At 52.1% G+C, this 21,398-nt stretch overlaps 1 protein-coding gene across 1 annotated transcript in view; it reads left to right on the forward strand.

Moving 5' to 3' along the window:
- Cd9 (CD9 molecule) overlaps positions 1 to 21,398 on the forward strand; it is a 39,049-nt gene that overhangs the window by 11,342 nt on the left and 6,309 nt on the right. The window contains exon 2 of the mRNA XM_004668682.3: positions 13,789 to 13,891. Within this exon, the coding sequence (XP_004668739.1) occupies positions 13,789 to 13,891 (103 nt within the window). The remainder of the gene's footprint in view (positions 1 to 13,788; positions 13,892 to 21,398) is intronic.

The following is a 21,398-nucleotide window of genomic DNA, read 5'->3' on the forward strand; positions in this document are numbered from 1 at the left end:
AGCCCAGTGTTGTGCAAGTGGTATTAGGCAATGAGTCATGGCAAGGTCCTGAGGCATTGGCCACTTCATGTCCAGAGCGCTCTTGCCGCCACCTGGCTTTTACATTTTTTTTTTGTTGTTGTTCCCACCTCATCTTTCAGTGTTCCCTGCCCCTTGGAGGACATGATCCGGGTGACTCGTTTCCTGCTGAGCACTCAGCGGTCACTTATTATCCCGGCACTTTGATAAGTCCCGCGCGCTGTCCACTACTTATCACCCGGAGAAAGAAAAAAAACAAGAGAAGTGACAGCATCGCTAATCTATGCTCACAAACATAAATATTTAGAGGGCAATTTGATGGGCACAAGATAAGCCATTCAGACCTGGAAAGGATTATACTAAGTGAGGTAACCCAGGCCCAGAAAGCCAAGCGCCACATGTTCTCCCTCATATGTGGATCCTAGCTGCAGATGATTGGGCTTCTGCGTGAGAATGACAATACTTAGTAGCAGAGTCCAGTAAGTTAAAAAGGAGACATAAAGGGAAGAGAAAGGAAGGGAGGAGGGTACTTAATAGGTTGATATTGTATATATGTAAATACAATGATTGTGATGGGGAGGTAATATGATGGAGAATGGAATTTCAAAGGGGAAAGTGTCAGGGGGGAGGGAGAGAATTACCATAGGATATTTTTCTTATAATCATGAAAAGTGCTAATAAAAATTTAAAAAGATAAGCCATTCAGTGAAATAATAGTAGGAGGAAAGAAGCAATCTTACTTTGCCCCAGACCGGGGAGGGGGCACCATGGTACCTCCCCCTTTCAGCTCATTCCTTATCCCTCTCTAAGTGGGATTAGTTTCTCTTACCAAGAACCTTCCCGACGCACCGAAGACATTCAAAAACCAAGTCCCAAAGGGTAGCAGAGCTGTGGACATCATGGGTAGAAGATGAGGGGATGGTGGCATGTGCTGGGCCCCTCACACTTTCCCAGGACCACACCTTCGGCCTCAGCAGAGGAAGAACGGCCCTAGGGGAAGACCTGGCAGGGCACCCCTCCTCACCTAGGCTGGGCTCATGGTCCCAAAGTCTGATGTCCATCATCAGACCTGAGTGGGTAGAGGAACCCTTGCCACCAAACGAAAGGTTAAGCCTGAGCCGTTTTGCCAAATGCATTGTGTCCAGGCCACTCTCCTCTCCTGGGGGTTCCCAGCCCCCCCCCCACCTGGGCAGTGGACAGAAGTAGCTTTAATCTTCAGCAGTTTGGTTTGCTGTGAGCCCTGCCTTTCCACTGAGCTGCTTAGCATCCCTGAGTGCGATATATGTGTGTGATAAGATAAACCACATCCCGCCACTGGTAGGAACTATTATCAAATCAGAGTTTGGGGCTATCGTTTATTTGCTCGCATTATTTGCTCGTGGACAGGAACCCCTGCCGGAAGGTGATTCGACACAGAAGCTCGGTAACCTATAGTTTCACGACCAGTCTCTGCGTGTTTTCTTGTTGCTGTTTAATCTTTTATTTATTTATTTACTTTCCGAGTTTGAGGTAGTGTGAGGTCAGTCTACTCTCATGCATGGCAGCAGCTTGGCCCAGGAAGTCAGGCCACTGTGGCTGGCCATGGGAGCCTCTTACAGGTTCCCCGAGTCACTGGGGAAGAGCTGGGGGTGAGGAGAGGAGGAAACCCTTTGGGAGCCCGATGCAGGTTCCAACTTGAGCTTCTGAGGCTACATCATCCCCACGTGGAGCTGCCAAGCCAGTGTGTGTCTTTCCCCCAGACCGTGCGACAGTCTAGGCATGCTTCCTGTGGCCTCATGGGGCTGGCGAGGGTTCTGGAGCCCCTCGCCCCATGCCCGTGCCCTGTGGGGGATCAGCCTCGCTCCCTTGTGGGGGCTGAATCCGTGAGCTCACCTCGGACATACTTGAGCTCAGGGAAGCAGCCTCCCCTTGATACTTTCCAGCAAGGGTGCATGGGAAGCTACTTTCTGGGATCAGAGTCCCAAGGAGAAAGTTTCCCTGTGCATCTGCTTAAATGAAGGCCTGGCGTGGTGGTTACAAATATGACAGAATCACTCAGGAGGCAGGCTCAAACACCAGGTCCTGGGCTGCATTCCCCTCCCCTTCCAAGTTTCCACCAGATTTAGGATGGGATGTCCAGTTTGCCTGCCTTGACACGTGTCAGGGACCACCCTTTGAGAACCGCCTAGGACAGGGCTCTCCCAGTCCCTGAGTGCGTGTGCCCATAGAGGGACCTGTGATCCCTGGGACTTTCAGCTCACCTCTAATAAAACTAAAGTCAGCCCTACGCCCTTGTTGGTGCTTTTATAAACTCCACCACCAAGAGCTGGTAGTTGGTGATCCCCGGGGAAGAGGAGCCGTGATGTCTCTTCTGCTCGGAGTGGAGTTGAGCTGGGTTGCGGGCTGGTGAGGCGCCTGAGTGCTGGGTGACCCTGACCTCTAACTCTGCCCACACACGCTACCCCTTCCATAGAAAAGCGGCACCAGCCTTGCTCAGGTTGGGGGAGGAAGCCTCAGGAGAGGATTAGAGGAGGCTGCCTGTGATCCTGTTTCTTCTTGCTGGCACTGCCCAGCCCAGCCTCCTGACGGGTGACTGGGCCCATCCCAGGCTTGGCATTTGCTGGTGAGCAGAGGTTGCCATGGGGATGGGTGAGGCCCAGAGCCCACAGGTCTGGGTGGCCTGACTTGTTTTTAAATACTGAAGCCTATTTGGACACAGAGGGCCTTATCTGCTTTCTTGAAGTGTGCCTGATATTTTAGGGGCTGAAAAAGGGCTGATGGTGGAACCAGGTGTTTCATCTGTCAACTGACTTCCTATGTGGGATAAGCAACTGTGGCTGTAGGGCCCAAGTGACCAGGGTTCAAAACAGAAACACAAACCATCGCAGCAAGTATTTACTAAAGGAGAAAATTAAAGAAAGGAAGGTTTCCTTCCCTGCCCAACCCACGCAGAGCCCTTCCCTCCGTGCAGCACCGTTCAGTCCCAGACCTCAGGAGGGGCCCAGGGAGCCCACCCCCCAGCTGCCTTCCCCACCTCACTTTGGACGTCCCCACCCTGTCCCAGGGGGGCCTTCGGGAGGCCGCTTGCTGGTGCGAAGTGGGTAAATTTATCCATCTGCCTCTACCACCCAAGACACACAGAGTCTCATGGAAAACAGAACCCCAGTGTCCCAGAATACCCTGCCTCTCCCCAGCCGCCTTCTCGGACCATAGGAGGACGCACAGCCTCGTCCAGCATCCTTGTCAATCGCCCCATTGTTATCTCTCTTGCTGTCTGTCCCCTGCAGAAACTGGCTGGCTTATAGCACTTGACACTTTTCATTCTGTGTGTGTGTGTGTGTGTGTGTGTGTGTGTGTTTTGGTTTTCTAAGGTAAAGTCTCACTCTAGCCCAGGCTAACCTGGAACTCACTATGCAGTCTCAGGGTGGCTTCGAACCTACGGCGATCCTCCTACCTCTGCCTCCCGAGTGCTGGGATTTAAGGCGTGTGCCACCACGCCCAGCTCTCATTCAATGTTTTTCTGTTGGTATTTCTATAATCTTCAGCTTCAGTCTTTCAACCTAGGTGGAAAGAAGGGCCAGCAGATAGACAGGGTTTTTTTTTGTGTGTGTGTGTGTGTATGTGTGTTTAAACAAATGAACCAGATGAGATAGCCAACGCGCTAATCGTGGCACTTGGGAGGCTAAGGGAGGAAGATCTCCACATCTGAGGCTTTGTAAATAGTGAGTTCAGGGCCATCTGGGGCTAATTGGAAAACAAATGAGGAGAGGTCTGAGGACAGTGCGTGGCGTCAGCTCCCGGGGGCACTGCCAGGATGAATCCGGAGTCTACACCCGTGTGCCAGCGTAGACCTTCTGACAGGTGTGCCGCCGAAGCACCTGGAAGCTGAAGCCAAAGCGTGTGTAGAATTCCCCCGTGATTAGGTCGCCCACTCTGTGTAGAACCAGGCCCTGGGTCTCGCAGCTGTGCAGGTGACAGGTGGCAGCTTTAGAACTTCCTTGCTGGCTTCCTACCTTTTTTTTTTTTTTTTTAATTTTTATTTATTTAAGAGTGACAGAGAAAGAGGTAGATAGAGAGAGAGAAAAAAAAAAATGGATGCGCCATGGCCTCCAGCCACTGCAAACGAACTCCAGACGTGTGCGCCCCCTTGTGCATCTGGCTAACGTGGGTCCAGGGGAATCGAGCCTCGAACCGGGGTCCTTAGGCCTCGCAGGCAAGCGCTTAACCGCTAAGCCATCTCTCCAGCCCGCTTGCTAACATTTTTTTTTATTATTATTATACTACCTATCCCTTCTGAAGTAAACATTGCCTTTCCAGACAGACAATGGGAAATAAGGAAGAAAGTCCCTCCTTCCCACACCCCATCCATTCCTACCAGCCACTTGAGTCCCTCCCAGTATGGCCCATGTGGTCTCAAGTCTATGTGGAGGACTGAGAGAGCCAGCAGGCAGAGTGGTTTGTCTCTGTTCTCTGGAAGCATGGAAACATGATGGGCATTTTGTCCTTAAAAAGAAAATGTATGGGGCAGTGGCTGGACGCCCTGGCGCACCCATTCTCTCTCTTTCTCTCTCTCTGCCTCTTTCTCTCTCTCTCTCTCTGTCACTCTCAAATAAATAAATAAATATTTTTTAAAAAGAAAGAAAACGTATGACAGGGCTGTGGAGATGGCTTAGCGGTTAAGGCACTTGCCTGCAAAGCCTAAGGACCCAGGTTCGATTCTCAAGGTTCCACGTAAGCCAGATGCACGTGGTAGCGCATGCGTCTGGAAATTCTCTTTTTCTCTCTCTCCCTTCCTCCTTCTCCCTCTCTGTCTCAAATAAACAAACAAACAAACAAATAAATAAATAAATAAAACATTTTTTTTTTTTAATGTATATCAGTCAGGCCACCCTACAAAAGAGGAGCTTAGCCAGGACTCCCCGGTCTGTTTGCCATGAATGGATTTTTCTTTGGCATGAAGTTCACCCCACAGGCGAGCATTCTTCCTCCCACCTGAGTGTGCCCGGTACACACACACGCACACGTCCTCAGACAACCAGTTGCTCTTTTCCTCCTCGCCACCTCCTCATCCCTTCTGCCCCAGGCCTCGGGCTTCGGTGGGCAATCCCACCTGTGCATGGTGCTCCTCAGGTTCAGACTAGACCCGGGTTTGGAAAGGGCACCAGGAACTCATGGGAGCCAGGTGCCCCCCAAGCTCCGCCTCACTCTGGTTTTCTTTTCCCTTTTAATTTTTTTGTTGTTGTTGTTTGTTTATTAACATAGGTTCTCACTCTAGCCCAGGCTAACCTGGAATTCACTATGTAATCTGAGGGTAGCCTCGAATTTATGATGATCCTCCCACCTCTGCCTCCCAAGTGCTGGCATTAAAGGCGTGCCCCAACATGCCCGGCTTCTTTTTATTTATTTATTTTGGGGTTTTTGAGGTAGGGTCTCACTCTAGCCCAGGCTGACCTGAAATTCACTATGTCATCTCAGGGTGGCCTCGAGCTCAAGGTGATCCACCTACCTCTGCCTCCCGAGTGCTGGGGTTAAAGACGTGCACCACCATGCCCGGCTTTTTTTAAATTTTCTATATTGACAGCTTCTCTACTTACAGACAATAAACCATGATAGTTCCCTCCCCATCCCCATCTTCCCCGTTCACAGTTCCGCTGTCCATCACATCCCCTCCCTTCCTCCCTCCATTAGTGACTCTTTTAGTTTGATGTCATCGTCTTTTTCTCCAATTATGAGGGTCTTGTAAAGGCCACTGCGAGGTCACGGATGTGGAGGCCCATTTCCCTCTGGGCAGTTGCATTGTAACAAGCCCCCCCAGTCCTCATTTGGAGTTGGAATTATTTCCACAGGCTCCAGGTGGATGGGTCAGGGCGACCATTCCGGACCTGTCCCCACAGGGAGACCCGCTGTAAACCTGATCTTTGCTGAGTGCCATCATCCAGGGTGAGCAAAGACAGAGAGACAGGAGCTGGGGTGTGGCACAGTGTGAAGCTCTTACCTGGCATGCCCAAGGCCTTGGGCTCTATTCCCAGTGCCAAAACTGAGCGAGCGAGAGTGACTGACTGACTGGCAGTGAGAATGAATGACCAAGAAACTGTGTCCGGTGAGCCTGCGTCTGGGGCAACACTGGAGTTCTCTGAGTCCAACGTTCGCTTGAGGACTATGTGACCACGTTACCTGTGCGTTCAGCCAGAATGGGTGCGTCTGGGTGGGCTTCTTAAAGGGGTGGGATGCAGAAGCAGCTGCAGGTTCTGAGGGAGGGGCCAGCAGGCCAGGCATGGTTCAGAAACTGCTTTACAAAAGCAAAAGGTGCACACCTCTAATCCCAGCACTCAGGGGGAGCGCCGTGAGTTTGAGGCCACACTGAGACTGGTCAGCCTGGGCTAGAGTGAGACCCTACCTCAAAAAACAAAACAAAACAAAAAGACTTAAGCTGGTAGTGCATGCCTGTAACCCCAACACTTGGAGAATGCAAGAGGATAGTGAATCTAAGGCCAGCCCAAGCTGCCTACCAAGAGACCAGAGAGGGAGGGGGGGAATATGATGGAGAGTGGAATTGTGAATGGGAAAATGGCCTGATAAAGATTAGCCCCTAGGTCTCATTCTGAAACTCCTCACAAACAAAAAAGGAAATCTGTAATCAACCAAATACTATCCAATCTTTGTGTCTTTGTGTATCTTTCTCTGTTTGCTCTGCCAAGTAATTGTCCCTTGTCATTCTGTACCCCCCCATCTCTCTCTCTCTCTCTCTCTCTCTCTCTCTCTCTCTCTCTCTCTCTCTTTCTCTCTCTGTTGTACCTGGAATTGAACTCAGGGCCTTGGCTATGGTGCCAAGTACCCTACCACTGAGCTGCTCTGTTTTTTGTTTTGTTTTGTTTTTTGTTGTTGTTGTTGTTTGTTTGTTTTTCTCGAGGTAGGGTCTCTCTCTAGCCCAGGCTTGCCTGGAATTCAGTATGGAGTCTCAGGGTGGCCTTGAACTCATGGAGATCCTCCTGCCTCTGCCTCCCAAGTGCTGGGATTAATGGCATGCACCACCACGCCCAGCTTCTGGTTTATTTTTGAGTCAGAGTCTCACCTCAATCTAGAGCCCAGGCTGGCCTGGAACTTATAGGAACCTGCTTTAGTTTCTGACCCTTGTGAGGTGATAGGAACTGTATCTGGATGAAAGTCTGGGTTCAAAGTGAGGACCCAGGAGAAGACCTGAGGAGGTCATTTCAGAGATCTTTGACTGTGGAGTCATCGTGTTCAAAGGATAGATGGGGCGGGCAGGGACAGAAAAGGACTTAAAAAGTTACCCTGGGGCTGGGAAGATGGCTTAGTGGTTAAGGCACTTGGCTGCAAAGCGAAGGGACCTCAGTTCAATTCCCCAGGACCCACGTAAACCAGATGTACTAGGGGGCGCACGCATCTGGAATTCATTTGCAGTGGCTGGAAGCCCTGACACGCCCATTTTCTCTTTCTCTCTCCCTCCCTCTTTCCCTCTCTCAAATAAATAAAAATAATATTTTTTAAAAGAAGACAATGTTACCCTGACCTCAAGGAGTTTGTACTGTGGTGAGGTGTGATGTAGAGTAGAGGAAAGGGGTGCCAGGGAAGCATGTTTGGGGTCGGACAGGCCTGGCAGGAGACCGCCAAGACCAAGGAGGCATTCAGCAGGAGGGCATTGGGCGAGCAGAGGCAGGAATGCCAGGGGCCGGTTTTGGAAGAGCAAGATCCCACCAGAGTAACAGCGGAGGCGGCCCATGCGCAGTGGCGTCAGCCGCCGGGGACCAGTTGGCACAGTTGAGAAGTGCCTCATCATTGAGGACCAGGGTGGCTGTGGAGAGATAATGCCCAAGCAGCGAAATTGAGGAAACAAGACTGAGGATGGCGGGGGGGGGGGGGGTCAGTTTTGATTTTTTTTTTTTTCTTTTCTTTTCTTCAGGGTATTAAGCAACTTACCTGTGAGAGGCTCGCAGAGACGGAGGCAGGGAAGAGGCTCATTAGCTGAGCGGGTCCTTGAAGGAGGCTGGAAGCTTTGAGGGGGGACATAGGCGGACCCCCCGGCCACTGCAGCTGTGGCTGCTGCCTGTGCAGACGTTTAGTTTTGGAAGAGCTCAGCAAGATACTGTGGCTCCTCACTGGTTTCGACTGGTAATTACGCCATTCCCCACCAGGTTTCAGTTGACACAGCATATTGTTTTGCTTGTTTAGGATTTGTTGGGTTTTTGGATTGGGGTTTTGCTTTGTTTTTTGTTTGGAAGCAGGTTCTCACTCTGTATGGAGCCCAGGTTGGCCTGGGACTCATATATATATATATATTTATTTATTTATTTATTTATCATAAAAATATTTTTTTTATTTATTTATTTGAGACAGAGAGAATGATTAAAAGACGGAGTGAGGGCTGGAGAGATGGCTTAGCGGTTAAGTGCTTGCCTGTGAAGCCTAAGGACCCCGGTTTGAGGCTCGGTTCCCCAGGCCCACGTTAGCCAGATGCACAAGGGGGCACATGCGTCTGGAGTTCGTTTGCAGAGGCTGGAAGCCCTGGTGCACCCATTCTCTCTCTCTCCCTCTATCTGTCTTTCTCTCTGTGTCTGTCACTCTCAAATAAATAAATAAATAAATTTAAAAAAAAAAGACGGAGTGAGAGAGAATGGGCACACCAGGGCCTGGAGCCACTGCAAACGAACTCCAGACACATGGACCACACCTTGTGCATCTGGCTTACTGTGGAACCTGGAGACTCGAACCTAGGTCCTTGGTCTTCTCAGGCAAATGGCTTAACCGCTAAGCCATCTCTCCAGCCCTGGCCTGGCACTCTTGATCTTCCTGCCTCAACCTCCCAAGTGCTGGGAATCCTGGCATTCCCCGCCAAGCCAGATTTTGCCATGGCTGTTACCACAAGTCCAACACTCACTGGGTTGTCATTACTGTTTCCATTCGTGTCCTTTCTGTCCTGGGATCCCACCCAGTGTACCACATAGAAGCTGTGTTATCCTGAATTTCTTCTTTCTTCCCTTGTTCTTCATAATTTTGACAGCTTTGAGAAGTCACCTAACACCAGGGAGGCTGAGGCAGGATAGACAGTTCAAGGCCAGTCTGGGCTTAATAGAAGTTCCTGTCTCAAAAAAAAGAGAGAGAGAGAGAGAGAGAGAGAGAGAGAGGCTGGAGAGATGGCTTAGCAATTACGACACTTGCCTGCAAAGCCCAAGAACCTTGGTTCGATTCCCCCAGAACCCACGTAAGCCAGATGCACAAGGGGACACACACATCTGGAATTCGTTTACAGGGCTGGAGGCCCTGGCATGTCCATTCTCTCTCTCTCTCCATGCCTATTTCTCTATCTAATGTCTCTCTCTCTCTCAGAATAAAAATAAAAACAGAAAAAGAGGGAAAGGAGAGAAGGGGACAGATTCTCTATCTAATGTCTCTCTCTCTCTCTCTCTCAGAATAAAAATAAAAACAGAAAAAGAGGGAAAGGAGAGAAGGGGACAGATTGCTGGTCGAAGTATTTCATGGATTATCCTCAGGTCACGTTTGTGTCATGTTTGGCTCGTCTTACAGAACTTAAAAAAAATTTTTTTTTTAATATATGAGTGACAAAACAAAGCCACTCCTGGTGAAACAATGGGAGATAACTCTGTCTGCGCACTGTCGCATGCATGCATGCGTCCCAGGCCAGATGGCAGGGGAGCTTTTCCCAGCAAAACCAGACTCTTTCCATTTGGCATTTGTTGGAAACAAAAAAGGTAAAGAGGCCCAAGTGTGGGCAGGGCCTGAGGCTGGCAGGGGTGGCCTGGGCTTTCTTCTCCGTACCCTCCAGCTGGTGATCGGGCACGTTGCCGTCGTCTTTCTAGGGCCTTCTGAGCGGGGGGCCTGCCTGAGCATCCCCAGCAAACCTACAGCAGCGGGCATGTGCCGACAGACAAGACGGCAGCGGCAGGAACAGCCGCGTGGCCCTCGTGACTGTCCCCTTCCAGTGAACTCCATGCTCCGTGCGAGCCTGGTCAATCTGCAGAGGCAGAGGAGTCCCTTCGTAATGAATTGACACGGTGCCCTTCTTAAAGCCTAAAGCCGTCTGACAGTTTGCTGCCCCTGGCCCTTCTTTTTTAAAATAGTGCCTGCCTAGAATTTATATTTTATTTATTTATTTGTTTGAGAGAGATGAGGGGATAAAAAGAGGCAAATAGAGAGAGAGAGAGAGAGAATGGGCACGCCAGAGGCTCCAGCCACTGTAAACGAACTCTAGACACATGCACCACCTTGTGCATCTGGCTTACATGGGTCCTGGGGAATCAAACCTGGGTCCTTTGGCTTCGCAGACAAGTGTCTGAACCACTAAGCCAGCTCTCCAGCCCCCTAGTCCCTTCACAGCCTGGTCTTCTGGCCGCTCTGTGTTTCTTCCCAAGGCCCAGCTCCTGCCCAGCGCGGCATTATGACTTCTGTGGCTCAGTCGCTAGGCAGAGCGGGACTATCTTTTCTTTCTTTCTTTTTTTTTTTTAATTACCATTAGTTTAATTTTTAAAATTCATTTTAGCGTGTGCATGTGTCCATATGTGTTTGTTTGTTTGTTTTTTTAACATCCATTCAACAAGTATTTATTGAGTGCCCACTACGTGCTGGGCACTGTCATCAGGCATTGGGAATAGACACAGCAGTGAAGACAGACAAGGTGCCTGCCCTCATGGAGCTTACGTTCTAGCGTGCACGCTAGCTTACGTTTCCATAGTAACGTCATACTGTCCAAACCGCATGTGTTGGTGTGGGAGTGCGGGCGTGCGTGTGGAGGCCAGAGGACGACTTCGGTGTCAGTCCTAGCCTCCAAGGGCTCTCCTCGTGCGACTCTGTGTTTGTGAGCTTCCAGGAAATTCTCCTGTCTCCACCTCCCCACTCACTGGAAACCCACAGAAGCCCACCACAGCGTCTGGCTTTTGTTGTGGGGTTTTTGTTGTTGTTGTTGTTGTTTTTAACGTAGGGTCTGGGGATCTGAACCCGAGTACTCAAGAGATGCAGGGCAAACAATTTGTCCACTGAGCCTTTGCTCCAGTCCACTTTTTATTCTTTTAGGATTGACTTATTTAGCACTTTTTCCTTCCAGATAAGGAGTGAGTAATCTCACCACTGGGGTTGGGGGGAGATAAGGTGATTTGGGGACTAGCCCTTGGAAGTACAAGCCCCGAGGGCCTCACAGCCAGGCCCTACCTGTCCTGGTGGCCAGGAAAATTCAACTGGAGATTATCTGGCTTAGTCCAGGGTGAAAAAGACTCCTCCCATGAAATGATGCTCTGCTGTCTTTATTTATTTATTTATTTTTAAAAAGAGAAAGAGGAGGGGAAAGAGGGTGAGAGAGAACGAGCGGTGCGCCAGGGCCTGTAGCCACTGCAAACGAGCCCCAGATGCATGCTCCACCTTGTGCATCTGGCTTTGTGCCAGGTACTGGAAATTTGATCCTGGGTCATTAAGCCTGGGTCATTTCAGGCAAGTAAGTGCCTTCACTGCTGAGCCATCTCTCCAGCCCTCGGCTGTCTTAGGGCTAAACCCAGAGACCCACTCTTTCCTGTGTGTCTTACAAATAGGAAGGAGATTTTCAGTTGTGTCTTTGAACCCACAATTTGGGGGTTCGTTTTATTTTATTTTTAATTTTGTCTATAAGAAAGGAAGGAAGCGGGGAGGAGGGAAAAAGGAAGGAAGGATAAAAAGGAAAGAAGGAAAGAAAGAGCGCAGGCAGCATGTGATTATGGGCATGTGGGCACACCAGGACCTCTACCCCTGCAAACCGACTCCAGATGCTCATGCCACCTTATGCATCTGGGTTTATTGTGGGTTCTGGGGAATCAAAGCCTAGGCCATCAGGCTTTGAGCGTCTTTCACCAGTGAGCCATCTCTCCAGCCATTTGGGTTCATTTTGATTCCATAGTTCCTACACTGTCAAGCCTGGAGTTCATGAGTACGGAGCCCCAGGGCACTTGGCCCTGGGTACTTCCTACTGGCGTTTGGCATTGTCTTACAAAGGGGAAAGCAGCAAGGGGCACTGAGAGGTGTGTGAAGATGCGGAGCGGTGGCATGGTGCCAGGCAACGCGATTTTTATGCGGACATGGTCAGGCTGTTCTCACGGAGCCCATTTGTTGCCTCCTCCTTCAGAAGTACCTGTTGTCTTATAATCTCCTTTGTTAATTTTTCTTTTCTTATTTGAGAGAGATAGGGAGAGAGAGAGAACGGGCATGCTAAGGCCTCCGGCCACTGCAGATGAAGTCCAGACCCATGCACCACCTTGTGCATCTGGCTTACATGGGTCCCAAGGAACTGAAGCGGGGTCCTCTGCCTTTGCAGGCAAGCACCTTAACCGCTAAGCCATCTCCTCAGCCCTGTCATCTCTAATTCTCTGGCCACATTGGAAAGGCATCAACCCTTCCTGTTTACAGATAGGGAAACTGAGGCAATGAATAGACTCTAAGCTGGGAGTTCAGCCTGTTGTCTTTTGAGGTCCTAGGCGGCTTTTTTTCCCCATGGCCACCATGTCCATTTCTCCACACGATGCGTCCAAGCCCATGTCTGTGTGGTGGAACCAAAACAGATGTAAGAGACGGGAGTGAAAAGGGACCTTTCCGTACCACAGAGAACTCCCCGGGCGAGTGGGATAAGTGACGTGATGCTGTCTCTATTGAGGTGGATGGACCTCAAAATCAGGTCCCTCTCCCACAGCCAGCCGGCCACTGCACTGGAGGGCTATGAGTCACTCCTGGGCAAGCCCTGGTACCAGCGGCGAGAGCTCAGCTGCCTGGCAAGAGGCCTCCTTCCCAGCAGCCGCTTCAACAGTGCCAGCCCAGGGGTTAGCTGGAGCATAAAGGGCCCCGGTGTGGAGAAGCGAGGGGCAGCTCTGATACATCATGCGCCCGGCAGTGCGGGGTCTCCAAGGACACTGTGGCTTCCCTCCCCCGTGCGTGTGTGTGCTCTTGTCTCTATAACAATCTCCTAAGTCAAAAATTAGAATGTCGCCGGGTATGGTGGCGCACGCCTTTAATCCCAGCATTCGGGAAGTAGAGATAGGAGGATCGCCGTGAGTTCGAGGCCACGCTGAGACTACATAGTGAAATCCGGGGCAGCCTGAGCTAGAGTGAAACTGTACTTTGAAAACCAAAAAAACAAAATAAAATAAAATTAGAATATTGTGCCTGGTATGAGGGACACTTGGGCTGAGGCAGAAGGATAGCTTGAGGCAGGAATGCATGACCAGCCTGAGCTGCAGAGCCCAGTAAGTGAAAAGGCTGAAAGCCCCAGATACGCACCAACCATGTTCCTCCATGAGTACCCTCTCCCTCTGCCAAGCCACTCCACGATCGGTGCCTTCTGTTTCCCTTAGTTATCCTGCACATGTATGTGTGCATGCGTGCGGTTAAACGGTGTGATCTGAGTGCAGGAATCGTACCATGTGAGTTCTGTGCGCGTATACGTGTGTATGCGTGTGGTTAAACAGTGTGATCTGACTGTAGGAATCATTCTGTGTGAGTTCTGTGGCCTCTGCTTTGGTTGACCATTGTGAGTTGTGCTCATGGCGTTGTCTGCAGCCAGAGTGGTTTGTCTCCACTGCTCTGTGGTATTTATTGTCACCCATCTACTGCTGTACCATCCCCTGGGGCTTGTGTCTTCCTGGCTCCCTGGTCTTTTTGACGCACGGAGTGACTCTGCACAGCCTCTGGCTCGTGCCACTGGCAGCTCTCCTTGGGAGACAGAAGGGGAGGGTGGTTCCAAAGTCTCTTTGGCATGTTGTCCCAAGCAGCCAGGGCTGACGCCACATTTCACGTATCTTGCAGCTTGCTGGAATTGCTGTCCTTGCCATTGGCTTATGGCTCCGATTCGACTCTCAGACCAAGAGCATCTTTGAGCAAGAAAACAACAACTCCAGCTTCTACACAGGTGAGGGGGGGTTGGTAGTTCCTCAGCTCACGAGACCCCCCCCCCCCCCCCCGTTGACACCGGACTTGGGCCTGCAAGAGAATGGTCCCTTCGAGTCGGGCGCTTTTCTGTAGCTGTGCCCACGAATTTGCATCTGACTAATGTGGTTTGTTTTCTCGCCGCCTGAGCTTGGCATTTTGACGGTCCTGTGATGCGAAATCTGCTCCATTCGAGAGCTTAGGAGTCTCTTCACATGCCCAGTGTTCTTTCCTGATTACCTGTGTTTCTTGGGCCCCATCATCTTCTTTTTTGTTTGTTTGTTTGGTTTTTGTTTCTTGAGGTAGGTCTCCCTCTAGCACAGAGCTGACCTGGAATTCACTCTGTAGTTTCAGGGTGGCCTTGAACTCACAGCCGTCCTCCTACCTCTGCCTCCCCCAGTGCTGGAATTAAAGGCGTGCCCCACCACGCCCAGCCGCTTTCTTAGGTCAGAAACCCTTGGCCTAGGGGGGCTGTGCAGGGCCAGGAAGAGGCTCGGGGCTCTCCCTACCATTTCATCCAGGACTCAGGCCCAGAGGAAGACCCATCTCCTGGCTATATCATCAGAATAAATGGGGAAGGGTCTCTGTGGAGGCACTCGCTGAGCATGCATGCTGCCCTGGGCTCCATTGCCAGCATCACAGGAAACTTCTTAGGAAGGGACCCCAGCTTCTAGCAGCTGAGTGGGGTTCTCCTTTCCAGGCGGTCTCTTTGGTGTCCCCCCCGGCCCCGTTCCGCCCCTCGCAGCTAGGTCAGGAGGACAGGCCGCCGAGGCCCCCGGTGCCCGGCTTCTGAGTGTGAACACGGTCTCCCTGGTTTGGCTTGTGCCCAGGGTGGGTGGGGGTCAGGACATTTCACTTGTGGGAAGCGAGGGGGCCCTATTTGTAGGGTGCTGCTGTCATGCCATCAGGCTCCGAGCGTGAGCTGGTCACTTCCTTCCCACCCACTAAAGTTATTTTTACAGAAGTTGGAGAAGCAGCCTGACAGGGCTCTCTCCCCCCCCAGCTCCAGGAATGAGGGCTCAGGGCCTGCCTCCAGGCTGCCCGTCCGTCCTCCCTGGGGCCCCACACAGTCAGGGGGACGTGGGGTCCTTCCCACTGGCTCTTTGAGTAACATAGTACCTGAGCGCACTGGACACTTCTGGCCTCTCTGCTTTTCGGTGTCCACTGGAAAGGGGCGCTGGGTGTGGTTCCCTGTTGTCAGGAAGAATATGAAGGGAAAAAATGCACAGTGGTTTTGGGTTTGGGCTTTTTTTTTTTTTTTTTTTTTTTTTTTTAACTACAGGCAAGGTTTTTAGGCAGGTTTCCATAGTGCCCTGACTTGTTCTAGCAACAGCATTTTTTGTGAGTCTGTGGTAGGCTCAAGATGCCACTCCTTTTTGGTTTTACAAGGTAGGGTCTCACTCTAGCTCAGACTGACCTGGAATTCACTAAAGAGTCTCAGGGTGGCCTTGAATTCACAGCGATCCTCCTACCTCTGCCTCCCAAGTGCTGGGATTAAAGGCGTGTGCCACCACGCCCGGCCCCAGAATGCCACACTTTAGAGCAGGAGGAAGTGACCTGTGCAGGGCAGCACTTTGCACAAAGAGCAGGGTGGGGGCTGGACAGATGGCTTAGCAGTTAAGGTGTTTGCCTGCAAAGCCAAAGGACCCTGGTTCAATTCCCCAGGACCCGCACTAACCAGATGCACAAGGGGGCACACGTGTCTGGAGTTCGTTCTCAGTGGCTGGAGGCCCTGGCGCGCCCAATCTCTCTCCCTCTTTTTCTGTCAAATAAATAAATAAAGTTTTTTTTAAAAAAAAAGCGAGCCTTCCAAAAGGACCTTCCCGTTACTCTGGCTGCTCCTGATCACCCGGTTAGTTTGTTGGTCTGTTTGCTATCCGGAACTCTGGCTCCCTGTACATTTTTAGATCTGGGAGGAAAGGGTTTCCGTGGTAAACGGGTGACCCGGGAGGAAGACACCACCCCCCCCGCCCCCTGGTAGTGGTTGCTGGCTTGCTTAGTATCGTAGTCAAACAGCTCCGTCCCCTTCAGGAGCAACAGATGACTCCATCTCACAGCCACTCACCATGCGAGGTCCTATCCCTCAAGAGGCAGCGCCGGGACTCCATCCTCGGCCACCTCTGGTACCATCCTGCGAGCCTGTGAGGGGAGTTCCCATCACTCCACATTGTCAGGGGAGAATGGAGCTCTTTGGGCCTTTTTACTTCACAAAGGAGAGGAAAGCCTCCACATGGGTGATAGGTGCCAGGAGGGAAGAGGGTGGTGGCCACATGGGTGAGGAAGCTGCGACTATCTCTGGAGACCTCCCGGGGTTCAGGTCCTGCTGGCGGCCCACAGCCCTCGCTGGAGCGACAGGGTGATTTGAAGGCAGTCGCAGAGATAGCGGTCCATGGCTGGAGGCTAGCAGCCACTGCCCTCTGTCAGAACCCAGTTCCTTTCCAGGTGGACCCCCTTCCTAGGGAACAATGCTCGGTGTTTGGGGGAGGGTTTATTTGTTTCGAGTTGGCAGGGTGAAGGAAGGGTTGGTATGGGGCCTAGAACCCAGAGCCTCCTGCATGCTAGGCACCACTCTTCTTCTAATATATTTTATTTATTTGACAGAGAGAGAGAGAATGGGCTCGCCAGGGCCTCCAGCCACTGCAGACGAACTCCAGACGCATGCGCCCCCTTGTGCATCTGGCTAACATGGGTCCTGGGGAATCGAACCTGGCTCCTTTGGCTTTGCAGGCAAACGCCTTAACCGCTAAGCCATCCCTCCAGCCCTAGGCACCACTCTTAACACCGAGTTACATCCCCAGCCCTTTTTAAAACATTTTGAGAAAGAGTCTCACTGGTGGTCCAGAATGCCCTTAAACTCACTCTGTAGTTCAGGCAGGCCTTGAACTCACAATTTCCTGCCTCAGCTTTCCAAGCTGCCAAGCTTATAGAACTTCACCACCAGGCCCAGCAAGGCTATAGCTTCAAAAGGCTTTGTCTTGGTTCCAGAAGCCCAGGAACCAGATAGTACAAGAGACGCTAGAATGTCAGCAAGCTGAGTGGCGTGTGGGTCTGGCTGGGTCCCGCCTGTGTGTCCGTTAATACTTTGGGAAAAGGAATAATTGTTCGTGGGCAGAGAGCCAAAGAGGCTTTTGCCCTCTGTTCCTCCTTTCCACTGGACTGTGGCCCATCATCTTCCTAGCCGGTGAGCTGGGAGTGCCAGTTCTACCCAGGGAAATTACAAAACCCAGGGATGTCTTTCTGTAGGTGAGCCACAGCTTGCGCAGTAGAGAAAAGAGTGCCCGACCGGGCAGAGGAGCAAGTTCAGAGCGCGTATCCACGCCAGCTGACGGCCTCACTTGGGTCTTCTCTCTAGTGCAGGCCCCTGGGAGATCTGGTCCATCAGCAAGGTCCTGAAACCCAGGCCTCAAACTTGCTGGGGGACTTCGTTTTCTTGGTCCAGGCCAGCAGCTCCTCTCCACCCAGGGTCTCTCCTGAGCCGTGACCGCTGAGTGGAGGAGCCTGGGTAGCCAGGCCAGAGGCCACGGGTGCCCTTCCTGCCCCGTGTTGATGATGATTCCCGTGCTCAGCAGGTGGAATTCCACTGTGGTGCTTAATAATGAGAAGAGCCAGCCATGGAGGGTACGGGAAGCAAGACAGCCTTTGGGTGGGGCAGAGCAGGGCCAGTTATTTGGAGATAATAAACTAAGTAACTCTGACACATCATGTCCTCTTCCACCCACGGAGGTGAAGAGTCCTGTTTGCCAGGTGGGGAGGGGCCCTGGCAGGAAACAGCTGTGGCCTCTCCTAGCCTGCCCAGAACCCTCATCCACAGGTGGGAGAGAATGTCATTTCTTCCTGTGCAAAGGACACGCATGCGTACGCTATTGCTATGCCAATCCTTTTTTTTTTTTTTTTTTTAGAGAGAGAGAGAGAATTGGCATGCCAGGGCCTCAGCCACTGCAGTGGAACTCTAGATGGTTGCGCCACCTAGTGGGCATGCGTGACCTTGTGCCTCACCTTTGTGCATCTGGCTTATGTGGGATCTGGAGAGAGATCAAACATGGGTCCTTAGGCTTCGCAGGCAAGCGCCTTAACCGCTAAGCCACTCCTCCCACCCCTTTCTTTCTTAAAAAAAATATTCTATGTTTATTTGTTTATTTACTTATTTGACAGAGAGAAAGAGGTAGAGAGAGAGAGAGAGAGAGAGAGAATGGGCGCGCCAGGGCGTCCAGCCGATACAAACGAACTTCAGAAGCATGCGCCCCCCCCCCCCCTTGTGCATCTGGCTAACGTGGGTCCTGGGGAATTGAACCTTGGGTCCTTTGCCTTTGTGGACAAACGCCTTAACCACTAAGCCATCCCTCCAGTGCCCCCTCACACCCCTTTTTTCTTAACTAAGCCTATAATGTCAGCCAACAAGAAGGCAGAATTGAGCAGCCTTTAAGCCACTGAACGTGGCATTCCTGAAGGCAGCCCTGTGACACACAACTTCCCATGAGTGAAAGCTGCCACTCACTGACCTCACAAAAGGGAACACTTTGCCACTTATCCGTGCCAGCCTCTCAGGGCTGCAAGCCGCTGTCCCAGAGGGAGGCAGTGGGCCGTCCCGTCCAAACGGCACAGTGAAAGTGGTGCTCAGCGGGACCAAGGAGAACAAAAGTGACGGGATCCCTTTGTGGGTTCCGTGGCTTCTTCAGGGCGGGGGACCCGCTTCCAGATGGGCCACCCCAGAGCCTGATGGCTGCTGCCCAGCTTGCATCTCGCTCCGCACTGGATGGGGCTGCCAGAGGCTCCCCGGAATGCAGTTGTCCAAGCAAGATTTAAAGCCAGCCAGATTTCCATCGTTTAGACAACCTTCCTCCGCAAAGTGCGGCTCTCTGTCCTAGGAACCGAGGGGCCCAGGCGGGGAGCGCACTCTCTTCACGTGGGAAATGCCCTTAGTCACTCAGGGCTGCCCCGACTTTTGCTACGAGGCTCCTGTACTGGGGTGTGGACACATCTGTCTGTCTGTTTCCCACTTGACTGTGTTTCCTGTGCTCATAAACCCCTTTGATCTCTTCATACACCGTCCCCCACTTATTCAGCCCCTGCTCTGCGGCTCAAAGCAGTGACCTCATCCTTTGCTGCCTCCTCCCCCCCCACCCCCAGCCCAATGCACAAGGGAGAAACCAGGGTTGTTCGACTGGCTCAGTCACTGGTGTCCCCTTGGCAGAGTGAGGAACAGAGAAAGGCTGGCATTCCTTCCCAGGGAGCCATGCACGGGACTGCGCTGCCCCCCCCACCCCACCCCCCGTCCCAGCATGTGGCCCCGCTGCATTGGACTCCAGAACAAGCCACGTTTGTCCCCCTGCCCAGTGCGGGCCGGGCAGGCACGGGAACAATACCCACATTCATCCACCGTGGGGTTTGCCAGTAAGCCCACACGTGACCCAACGTCACGGCAGATTGGGGACAGGCGAGAGGCACAAACGCTCCCGGCAGCCCCGTGCTGAGAGCTGCACGGCGAAGCCACCATGTCACCCACCTGCAGATCCCCTTGCACAGCGTGTTGTGGAGAAGAACGAGTGTATGAAACTCAACATGTTTTTTTTTTTAATTTTTTATTTATTTACTTGAGAGCGACAGACACAGAGAAAGACAGATAGAGGGAGAGAGAGAGAATGGGCGTGCCAGGGCCTCCAGCCTCTGCAAACGAACTCCAGACGCGTGCGCCCCCTTGTGCATCTGGCTAACATGGAACCTGGGGAACTGAGCCTCGAACCGGGGTCCTTAGGCTTCATAGGCAAGCGCTCAACCGCTAAGCCATCTCTCTAGCCCTCAACATGGTTTGTTTTTTTGGTTTTGTGAGGTAGGGTCTCACTCTGGTCCAGGCTGACCTGGAATTAACTCTGTAGTCTCAGGGTGGCCTTGAACTCACGGCGATCCTCCTACCTCTGCCTCCCGAGTGCTGGGATTAAAGACGTGCGCCACCATGCCCGGCTCCTCAACATGGTTTTTAACAGCAGTCACTCGACCCCCGTTTTACTGAGATGATGAACAGCTGGCACGTGTCCCTCGCGGCACCTGTGAGGATGACCTTGAACTTCTAATCCTCACCTCCCAAGTGCTGGCATCCCAGGCATGCCCCACCAACGACCTCCTCGTGCTGCGCCTGGGGGGGGAGGGGGGATCCCAAGGCCAGGACTTTTTATGCGGGCTAGGCGGTGGGGCTGAATCCTCAGCCCCCGCCCCCCCCCCCCATCATCCCATTTTTGCAGATCAAAACTTGAACAGGAAAAAAAATAATAAACATTTTTTGTTTTAAAAGCAAAAAAAAAAAAAAAACAACTTACACAGCCTGGTAGAAGGATCACCATGAGTTCGAGGCCACCCTGAAACTCCATAGTGAATTCCAGGTCAGCCTGGACTAGAGTGAAACCCTACCTTGGTGGGGGGGGGGGGACTTACACGGAGAGGTTAAGTGGCTTCCCTGGGGTCACAGAGCTGACCTTCAAGGCAGTGTTCCCCTCCCATGCGACAGTGACCTCCCCCCACCCAGCCCCGGGTGGGTGGGCTAGGACGAGGCTGCGGCTCCAAGATGAGAAGGCCCTGTGGGGTGCGGCCTGCCGTGGAGGGGTCGCCAGGGCACTCCCCACTGGTCAGCTCTGGCTTCTCAAGATGGCTCGTGATGTACACATCCCTGTCCTTCCCGGCTGTCTCAGTCTGGCTCACACTGCTGGTAGAAATCACTGGACCAAGAGCAGCTTGTGGGGAGGGGGAGAAGAGGTTTATTTTGGCTTACAGGCTCCAGGGGGAAACGATGGCATGAGCAGAGGGTGGACATCACCCTCTGGCCAACACAAGGTGGACCATAGCAACAGGAGAGTGTGCCAAACACTGGCAAGGGGAAACTATAACACCCGTAAGCCTCCCCCAATAATACACTGCCTCCAGGAGGCGTTAATTCCCAAATTTCTATTAGCTGGGAACCTAGCATTCAGAACAAATGGGGGAACACGTGAATCAAACCACCACACCTGCCTTCTCTTCGTCACACTTAGGAGTGACGTCACTCACCACGTCACTAGCACAAAGGATCTTTTTCACCCTTAACCTGGATTTGCTGCATGTCAACCATCCCATCTCTTCAGTGTGCTTAAAGGGATCTCTCGGGATCTTCTAACAATTAGCTTCTTTAATGTCAAGAGACAGAATTTAAGTTAAGGAAATTGAGGCCCAGGGAGGAAGCATGTCCTAACTCAAGATCACGGCAGAGATGGTGGCAGCATTGGAACTGAAACACGCATCTTTCCGTACCGCGGATGTGTCCTCTGCACTGAGACAAGGGACTTGAATGTTAGGACACCTGTTCCCCGCAGATTCCTAGCAGCAAACAAGGGGGCCTCGGGATCGAAATCGGGCAAAGTGGGGTCTCCCCAGAGTGAAGTACGCCAAGCTTCTTCCTGCTGGGAGCTTGCTCTAACAGCATCCTGAGGGGAGAAGGTGGGGTGCTAAGGGCTACCCAAGTCCCA

The sequence above is a fragment of the Jaculus jaculus genome, chromosome 23 (assembly GCF_020740685.1).
Source record: "Jaculus jaculus isolate mJacJac1 chromosome 23, mJacJac1.mat.Y.cur, whole genome shotgun sequence".
Classification (NCBI taxonomy): Eukaryota; Metazoa; Chordata; class Mammalia; order Rodentia; family Dipodidae; genus Jaculus; species Jaculus jaculus.